The sequence below is a fragment of the Stegastes partitus genome, unplaced genomic scaffold, assembly GCF_000690725.1.
Source record: "Stegastes partitus isolate 25-593 unplaced genomic scaffold, Stegastes_partitus-1.0.2 Scaffold345, whole genome shotgun sequence".
NCBI classification, from domain to species: domain Eukaryota; kingdom Metazoa; phylum Chordata; class Actinopteri; family Pomacentridae; genus Stegastes; species Stegastes partitus.
In genome coordinates, this window is record NW_007578076.1 from 242488 (window position 1) to 252651 (window position 10164).

Here is a 10164-nt window from a genome sequence, read left to right on the forward strand (position 1 = left end):
AGATTACCTTCTGATAAAACTGTGAGATTATTTTACCGTGTCTGAAAACCTGTTTACAGTGGCATCCAAGGGAGCTGCATCTGAAGATTGAATTTATTTTAACATCTTAATTTCCGCAATCAGGTTTACCTCGTAGCACTGTTGCCTCGCAGCAAGAAGGTCGCCGGTTCGCGTCCCGGTGGGGACACCGGAATCTTTCTGCGTGGAGTTTGCATGTTCTCCCCGTGCAGCGTGGGTTCTCTCCGGGTTCTCCGGCTTCCTCCCACACATTCAAAAACATGTTGAGGTTAATTGGTGATTCTAAATTGTCCGTAGGTGTGAATGTGAGTGTGCTTGGTTGTCTGTCTCTAAGACTGGTGACCTGTCCAGGGTGTCCCCTGCCTTCGCCCTAAGTCGACTGGGATAGGCTCCAGCCCCCCAGGACCCTAGTGAGGATTAAGCGGTGTATAGAAAATGGATGGATGGATGGTTTACCTCGTGATTCTTGCAATAGAAGATAAGATACATACGACAGGAGTGAGTCAGTTTCAAGACTCAATCTAACAACATGGAAGACTGAAACACAAGTGAGAAAATTTTAATTGTTTGCATGCTTGCCATGGGCCCTGCGGTGGACTGGCGACCTGTCCAGGGTGTCCCCTGCCTTCGCCCTGGGTCAGCTGGGATAGGCTCCAGCCCCCCCGCGACCCTAGTGAGGATTAAGCGGTGTATAGAAAATGGATGGATGGATGCTTGCCATGAACCTGGACTACCATAATGAATGCATAGTCCTGACAATGAAGCACTGAAATGTAAGGATACGGGGATGCATGAGAACAAAAAGGTTTGAGAGAGATGACGTTTATCGATGGCACCATGAATGACTGTGGATATACTTTTAAAAAAACTGCCTAACAAGATGACTCTCAGTCTTCAGAAGCTTGGCAGAAGAAGAACATTTCAGTCCAAAGCACACTGCCAAAATCACACAAGAGTTTCTAAAGGAGAAAAAAAAAAAAAAACTATGACCAGGGCAAGTATGTCACCTGAGTAGAGTCCGATCGAACACCTTTGGAGCATTTTAAAGAGAAAGTAGAACCCTCCTGACATCAAAAATTGAAGTGGACATACAGGTGTAGAAAAAAACAAAGGTTTACATCTTAGTAAAAAAAGGTGTAGTGACTTTTGTTGCATTGAGTTTCTACTTTGGAACCGTACATGTTTAATACAGTACATTGAAACCACTGATTCTAATTTTTCGATAAGAGAAAATGCTGTTTACCTTAGAAGTGATACAGTTACTATAAAGGGATGCAATTGGGAATCATTTGACATTTAAGTGAATACACTATACTGTGTTGTATACAGAGCAGCCTTCCTAGGTGGTACATCTCACCAACAACAAGCCCACACCAACTCAACACATTTATTACTCACTTCTGTTTGACGTCAGCGCAACCAGTAAGATTATCTATATGTCTTGGACGGTTATATATACTGCTCTAACTGGATTGTCGGTATCTTAGCTATTTTCTCCTTGCAGTGCCTCCTGACTTTCCAGGTCTACCCGTGGTACTGATGAAGGGTTAGATTGTGTCTTTCCGTTTATGCATGTACTCGGTTCTTTCTGCTAAAAGGACTTTATGTTTCTAACTTCTGTCTGTAATCCACCCAAGCAATCAATCCACTGTGCATCTGTGTCTGTTTTCATCCATTTCAATACAGCACATTGGAAGCAGATTAAAAGGTCATTTCACTAGCTCATTGGGTAATTACCAGTTTTAATTGCTCCCAATCAAGGGAATTAGCAAGGGCCCTCCGTTATGCACTCTCAGTGTTTCCGCCGTCATTGTTCCACTTCCTCCAGTTTCAGGCTTAGTGATATCCCAGAAGTCAATTAGGTTTTAAAGAAACTCGAGGAGGCGTCTTTGTTCTACCTGAGTATTAGAGTTGAGATGAACAAAGGTCCTTAAGGCTTTCTCTGAGACTTAGCTTTTGGTGGCTTGTGTAGGGCTTTAGACTCATTGTACAGCCATTTCCTTTATTCACACTGAAGTGCTGCTCCAACCACAAAGTTAAGCTGTGTTTTAACCCAATAATGAATCCACTATCTGCCATTGTTAACAAAAATAGAAACGACGAGGCTTCTCAAATTCAACCTAAAGGGGGCATTTGTGGCATATATTAATGTTTTAGTATTGAAACAGATTTAGCATTGGTATCTCATGATGAATAATAAAAAAAAAGTTCTATTCACAGGCTTTAATTCCTGATCTATTGTCCTCTCATCACTTGCCATTATGTTGTACAACAACAGGGAAAGTAGTTGGCGATCCATTTTGTTGTTTTGTCTCTCACAAGTATCATGAGGGTTTCTTACTTTACAAAAGGTTTTATGCAAACATTTTTTTTAAACAAATTACACAGCAAAGCTAAGGCCGCAGTGTGCTTGAAATAAAATAGTTTGCATAGTTTGCCAGAAAGTCAGTTAAGTGTTTCCACTTGTTTTGAATGGCTACACTGGAAACTGGGTTGAAAAGCCTCTTGTTTGCTGTGTGCCTCTGCCTCTCCAAGCTCCTTCAAAGAGCCCTTAGTATTCTTCGTGAATGGTACAAATGGGGAAGATTTAAGCCCCATTTGGATTGAACTTTACGAGCGGAGGTGGATGATAAATATTTCCTGTGATTTTATCTAATTTCTCCAGTCAGGTTTTGATCATTTCCAAAATTACAGGATCAGAGTTTATCAAAGAAAAACAGAAAACACATAATCATCATCTTTCAATAATTGTGTTATTTCTGAACAGACAAATAGAGTATCTGCTCTTATGAACAAAAAAATAATAATTCTCTAAAGACTTTATTGACAATTCAGGCCCCAAAGTGGAAAACTGAATACACCTGTGATCACTGACACATAAGTGGTCCCATGTGGTCATTGAAACATCTGTGAATTTCCCTACCTGCATGAACATGGTTGTAAAGTAACCTCTGAATACCAGAACTTTCTCAGTTTTGGACTTTTGGGTCTATTGTCATGTGCTCCACGTCGCTCACAGATGCTGCCTGGTGTTAGTTGGTGCATAAAAACTGCAGGGTGTTAAAATTAAAATGAACTTAAGTGCCCTCCGTGGTAATGATGCCACATTTCGGGGGTAATACGCCGGTGAAAAGAAGATTCAACTGTATATTGATTTTGTTGTACTTTCAGCAAAGTGTGACAGAATCATTTTAGTGTAGCTAATCTATACATTACATGCATTTTCAGTATTTTTTTTTTTGAGTGGGTTTTACACTTACACCTGAATACGAGGGATCTATGCCCCTGTTTCTGTCTCCATCTTAAAGTCTTCTGGATTAGCTCATATGAACTGTTTCCTTGTAACCCTGACGGTACTTCACTTGCACTCCCTCACACTTTCTGTCCACACTCTCCTGTATATGATTATTGGATAGTGAAAAGTGATTAACCTCCTGATGAAGGCTTAGCCGTATTAATTTACTGCAGCTGCTGGAACGTCCTTGTTGAACGTGTGCGCAGATGAGTGTTTTCAAATGCCAATTAGCCTTCGTGTTTTTCATATTTTCACTTGGCTTGGCGTGTCAAAAAGACACAGCTCTGCCTCACAAATTACATTTTCAGCAAATGTTGTATCACACAGAAGACAGAAATAGGAAAACTAATACTTCCATGCAAGTTCCGGTTGTAATCTCATACCTTTAGTTACTGCACAGAGCTGATTTTATCCCTATATGGCTTTAAAAGAAGCTATTAAGACAGTTGGTAGAGATATTTTGGTTATTCTAGATGGCCATTTATCCCCTGGCAAGTTCCTCCTTATTTTTTAACAAGCCGCTGTTTACCCAGTTATGAAGAAAACCTCCCCCTGTTTCTTAGTATTTTCAGTAATTTTAGACTGATTTCTACACTGATATTTTGATTTTAGAAAAAATAATTTCAAGACAACTGACTGCTTTCAGGAATGATTTTGGGACTTTTCATTGCACAGAGACTGATGTGCTTAAGAGATGTAGGTCTTTTACAGTGTAAACCAATCAATTTCAGCCCTTCTCATTAGAAGCTGGTGGAGTATTGCCCTCAAGTTCCCACTCACACGTGGAGTTCCACAGGGATCCATTCTTGGTCCTTTATTATTTTCTGTTTATTTGCTTCCATTCAGACAAATTCTCAGTAAATAACATTATTTTCCACTCCTGTGGTGATGATAAACAACTGTACATTCCATTTACGTCCAACAGTAATGATATATCACCCTTACAGTCTTGCCTGGTTGACATCAATTTCCTTTAGTCTTCAGCGACTCAGAAATAGAAATCATCATAATCACGCCTTTTGGCTGTAGAATAAATACTCATCAGGTTGTTTCTGCTTTGCTTTAATTGAACTTATTTTATTCTTTGTATTTTACTCTGGGTCAGTCAGCTTGTTATTATTATTATTATTTTATTTTTTATTTTTATCGAGTCTGTGGCATTATGGTTACTTTGTTTTTATTATTTCATACATCACCTCATATTTTAATATCTGCTTTGTGTAACACCTTGAAACTTTATTTTAGAATGTAGTAGTAGTAGGCAGCAATCGTTGTTGTTGGACAATGACATTTTTTCATATTATTGTTTGATTTATTTGTTTATTTATTTTTCTACCTCTGCCTGCACATGCTGCAAGCAGTAATGCCGTAGTTGCATAAATATTCAGAATATAAGAATATGTTGTTGTAAATATTTAGGCACGTAATTGTCATAACTTAAAAAGTTGTCAACAGTTTTATCAGTGATAATAGGTTAAAACAAAACAAAACAGAACAAAAAAAAAATTATTCTGCAATTAGTTAATCAATTTCAATCAAAAATGTATGCTGTCTGTGTTAAGCCCACTTTGAAAACACAGTTTCAACATTTTTGTAATTAAAAAACAAACGAAAAGAAGTTTAAATATATTGTAAGCAGAATATCTTTTCCTCTTAGTTTGCTATACTGCAGGCAGCAGAACTGCCCTGACTGTAACTCCGGGTTAGTTTGCAGATGTATGTTTTATGCAAGTGAATACATTTTTTTGTATAATAGATTTTTTTTTTAAAAACACATACACAGTATATTTTCCTGGGGTGCTTTCTTCCTAAACTGCACCAGTGAGAGGAGAGATGCAGTAAAAAGTATGATGATGCCAATCCAGCGATACGCTATAATCTTGGTGCCAAGAATGAGTTACGCCATGCAGCTTGCTGTCCACACACTCAAAGCAGGTCGACAGCTCAGAACACCTGATTTCCAGAATAGTTTAGTGATGTTTGCCTCTTTTATGCAGCCAACTGATGTGTTTGTTTTAGACAAAGCAGTATATCCACAGAAACTAATAGCAGACTGTTACATGCTGGCTCTGCGAGGGCAACGGGAAGAACATAGAACCAGGTGTTCTTGGTTTAGTGCAGCAATTTAGTGACATTTTTAATGACAGAAAAAGGTGATAATACTGCAAAAAAAAAAAGGAGGGCTGGTGGGTGTTGGTGAAGAAAGAACCCAAATGACTGCTGGGAAACAGAGAACAGACTCAGCTACATATTTACATGAAGCACAACAGACACAAGAGGCACAGACATGACCTGCTCACATGAAACCACAGCTGCCCTGACTAAGAGTTAGGCCGCTGATATAAAGCCCTGTGTGGTCATTGCTCCGGTTCCATTGGTGGAGGAAACCGGGTGGTCCAATCAGAACGAGGGCCGGAGCTCCGGGACAATCAGCCGAGATTGGAGACAGCTGGGGTCTGGAGCTGCTCTGCGGCCGGCCATCAGCACAAGTTCCACACCAGGCGTCTCCACACACAGAGGCCGCAAAGGATCCACCACGGAAAGGAAAACCACAGCGGGGGCCGATGCTCTCTGATGCTGGAGTGATAGTGGAAACTCAAATCATGAATCATATTGGTTGTGACATAACGCTCCAACAACACAACGTAATCAAACAGTTCTGCACTTTTACCTTACAAACATAATGGTTTGGTCTCAGATCCAGCTTTTTTCTTTTTTTTTTTTAAACTGGCAAACATCGCACTTGTGGATCTATACCTGCACAAGCCATAAAATCCTTCCCCCCCAAAAGAGCCTATAATAAATCAGCTCAAATAAAATAAATGTTAAAATTTTTTAGTTTTTTTTTTCTTCCTTTTTCTTTTTTTTTTTTTAAGGAACAGATTCTTGAATTGTTAGGTAATTCTACATGTTTATGCGTACAGTATTTTCAGGATTTTTTTTCTTAAACAGTTGATTATAGAAGAACCCTTTTTTTTTCCTTTCTTGTTTATAATGCAGTCTACTATAAATCCATAGGGACCCTGAAAGGCAATCATGGCTGGCATTTAAAAAACAAACAAACACAAAAAAAAACCACATGACTACAAAGTAAACATAATTACTTTGCATCTACAGTGTGCACATTTTATAGTTTTTACACAACAGCACACATTTTTCTTTATTTTATTTCTTTATTTGTTTAAAAAAAATATGAGTTTGACTGTATTGAAGATATCAACAGACATAATTACAGAATTTTTAATCCAGATTCATCATCAGTTTTGACCAGTCTAAATAATACATGCAGGTATTATTGCGGCTTGTTGCACGTGATGTTTGTTAATGTGAGGTTTCTCATTAGATGTTGCTCTAAGCATTTTAGCAGCACCCTAAGAAGCAACGAATGTGGCGGATCAGAAGTAAACGCGATGTATCAGAAAGAGAATCAGAGCTTGATTCATTGGTGTGAATTCATGATGTACATTTTTCATCTCCAGACACACTTGTGGACCTGCGATGAAGTCTAAATGCACTCCGAACACTGATCTCCTCTTCTGGAGTGACGTTAGCTGAGTTTTCAGGTCTGACAAGCAAGAAGCCTCCACCTCCACTGGAAGGAACTAAATTATGGATGTGTGCATTACATATCCAGTCGAGTTATTAAATGTTAAAACAGCTTGCCATACTGGGTCCGTGTTACAATGAACTCTAACCACGTCACCACATCACCGTGATATATACTATAAATAAACCTGCGCTGCACACAAGCAGTAGAACAAAAGGTAATGTTAGTCTAAGAGGACTGTGTTCAGTAATACTTGGCTTTTGAGGCTGACCTGTATCCAGCTGTTTCCAGCACTCTGCAAGTCTCATTACATAAAGTTGTCACCGCTTCTAACTGCGCCTGTAATATCTGTTTTATTCCTGGAATGACATTTATTGGTGCTTTATTGTTACGGTCTTGTCAGAGAAAGTCCTGGATGGTTCCCATGGCAAAGCTTTGGGAGACAGCTGTGCCAGATGATCGTTTGCCAAGCCAGGGTTGCTTTTCATTATGCTAACTCATGCCTCCTCGCGCCCTCTTTCCTCCTGTGTGGAAACCAATTCCTTCCAACATCATGGAGGAATTTTTCAATTCCTTAAATGCACCTCAGAGGAGACGAGGAAAGAGGAGGCTTGTGGAGGAGCTTAGAGAAGAAACACAGGTGTACCCGACCCCGTACTTCCTAAGTTAAGACAGATGTTAAGGCAGAATGAAAAGCACCTTGATTCTTCTTACTTTGGGGAAGCATTTTGCCTGACTTTGCCTTCCTCTGGCCTCACGGAGCAGCAACAATCCATTACGCTTGGTGCCAAGGCAGAGAGGCTCCGCTCAGAAACATACCAAGATGAGATTTAGTGTATACTTCATTTAACATGTTCTTGAACAAAGATACACACTTCACTAAGCTTTTCTACGACTAGCAACACTGGATGTCCTCAGCAGTGTTTGCCTCCACTGTAGTAGAAGATAACATGCTCTAGCTTTATGTTTGGTTGTGTTTTGAAACTTATATCAACTGTCCGACCTATTGCCAGTGCAGCAACGACCATCTTTTTTGTGAAAAATAAAACAATACTCCACATTTTGATGACGAATTAATAGATGCAACCATAAAAAACTGCATCTTTCCACTATTGGGTTGATGTACAGACACTACTACCTCAGAAAACATTAAAATGAAAATGTTTTGTACTGTATTGCTCACTGTTTTAATGCATTGTAGTATGAGGGCAGCACCCTCAGTTTCTCCACATTCCACCTCCTTGGTTTAAGAAAAATTTGAGAAACTTGAGTCAAGACCATATCATCCAAAGTAACCTTGATAATCTAAACTTCCCCAGCTACTTAAATCTAAACATTTTCTTGTTTCTTTTAAGAGTAAACTGAATATTTGGGGGGTTTTTGGGGGCAAAAGATGACATTTGAGGATGTCATCTTAGGCTTTGAGGCTATAATATTTGTTCATTTCAAATTTGAAATCACAAAGGTTCCAAGGTGTTGCATAAATTAAGGCTAATGCTGCAACTGAATTTGATTTGAAGAGATTCAAACCTTCAGGAACTGTTAGTGCTTAACCATTGATCAGTATCATACATACATGCTGTGGTTCGACTGACACAAGCCCAGTCAGACTTTGTACATTTTTCACCATTTTCTGACATTTAAAAGACTAAATAACGAATCTATTAATCGACAGTGACTATAATATTAGTTGCCATGGCTCAGATCATTCCGAGAATAATAGCCAGTGAAGTTGGGCTCTATTGGACGCCACTCTTCAAATGGTAGATCAAATGGATATTCCACCTGGCAGAGGTAAATGCTTTTTCCTCTGAGGAATGTCAAGTCGAACACACTGAAAATGGAAATGGCACTCCTGTTTCCCATTATGTTTGTTTTTTTTGGTCTCAGCTCCGAAACATCTACAGGGTGAAATCCTGTAGACCTAATAGGCTTATAGGATAATATCACTTTGTTTTTCCCTCTCTCCTGTCTGTGCTCAGTGCTTGGTGTTTGAAGACGCTCCCAACGGTGTGAAAGCAGCACTGGCTGCAGGCATGCAGGTGGTGATGATTCCTGACGACAACCTGGACCCCAGCCTTACCCAGGAGGCCACGCTGCGACTCAGGAGCATGGAGGACTTTGAGCCGCAGCTCTTCGGCCTGCCGGCATACGACTGAGCCTGATAGGGAAGCTGAAACAGCACCATGTAATTCAGTCTTTGTTCTTCGAGGGAAACGGTTATGATGGAGAGAGAAAATCCACTTTTGTTTTCCTGCTTGCGTCACCATGTTGTGGGTGACTGCAGGTGTTTTTGTTGAGGCCAATAAATGTCATTTAAGTGCCATCTATCAGATGAGAATTCATGTTATTTCATGCAGCCTTTAAGCTGTTAGATAACACCTGATAATTCAATTTTTTTTTCTTTTAACGCTTTCTTGATGTGTCACATATATTTTGTCACTTGATATTAGGGGTGAGAATTTCATTTATACTGCCCAAAACATAAAACATATTTAGACCAAAAATCTTTAAGCTTAGGGTTTGAATTTAGCTTATTAAGATCATGTAAAATGCAACTTAATCACACTGATATTATAGCTCCATTGTAGTTTGTCTGATGTCATTTTTGATGCAATGCAAATGAAATTCTGTTCACCTTTACTGCAAAAAGATCCCAGAACCTGGGAAGACAAAACTGAACCTATCTGCATGGCTACAGCATTAGGGTGGGTAAATATGTCCTTTTGTAATTTATGGGAACTGTTTGTTACTGGATGCCCATGCATAAAAAAGCATAAAAACTATTGTTTTTATACTTATATATACTTAAAGCCTCCAGCTACAAATGCCACTTTCAATCACAAGTGTGCATTTCCAAATAAATCAATTTTACAGCTTGAAAATTATGGGAAAATGTATGTTTTTCAAGTACTTTGACAAGTTTGAGGATTTTTTTTCTTCTTCATTAAATTAGTGCTTGTGCTACAAAATGACCCGAGCCAAGTCCCGAAGCTTGTCTCCAGTCAGGTGAGTGATGGACAAAATGAAGCAAAATACAGCATAGATTTGGGTTTTGGGTGTCCCTGTTTCGAACCGGTGAATTATTCCTTTTGGGAGTGAGTTGCTTCCTCGAGCGAAGGACTTTAACTGTCTTGATGTCTCGTCCACGAGTGACAGGAAAGTGGGATATAAGCGAGTTCTTCCTAGACTGGCTGGGCTTAGCCTTTACAGGTAATGTGAGTAGCTCCTGGGTGCCTTCTTTTGGAGATTTTTCAGGTATGTCCAACTGGGAGGAGACCTCAGGGCAGACCCAGAACTTGCT

The 10164-nt window shown here is 39.5% G+C and overlaps 1 protein-coding gene across 1 annotated transcript in view; it reads left to right on the top strand.

Moving 5' to 3' along the window:
* The window catches only part of pudp (pseudouridine 5'-phosphatase), a 47777-nt gene extending 38032 nt beyond the window's left edge, over positions 1 to 9745 (top strand). The window contains exon 4 of the mRNA XM_008284094.1: positions 8843 to 9745. Coding sequence (XP_008282316.1) covers positions 8843 to 9019 — 177 coding nt within the window. The 3' untranslated portion in view covers positions 9020 to 9745. The remainder of the gene's footprint in view (positions 1 to 8842) is intronic.
* The last annotated feature ends 419 nt before the right edge of the window (positions 9746 to 10164 follow it).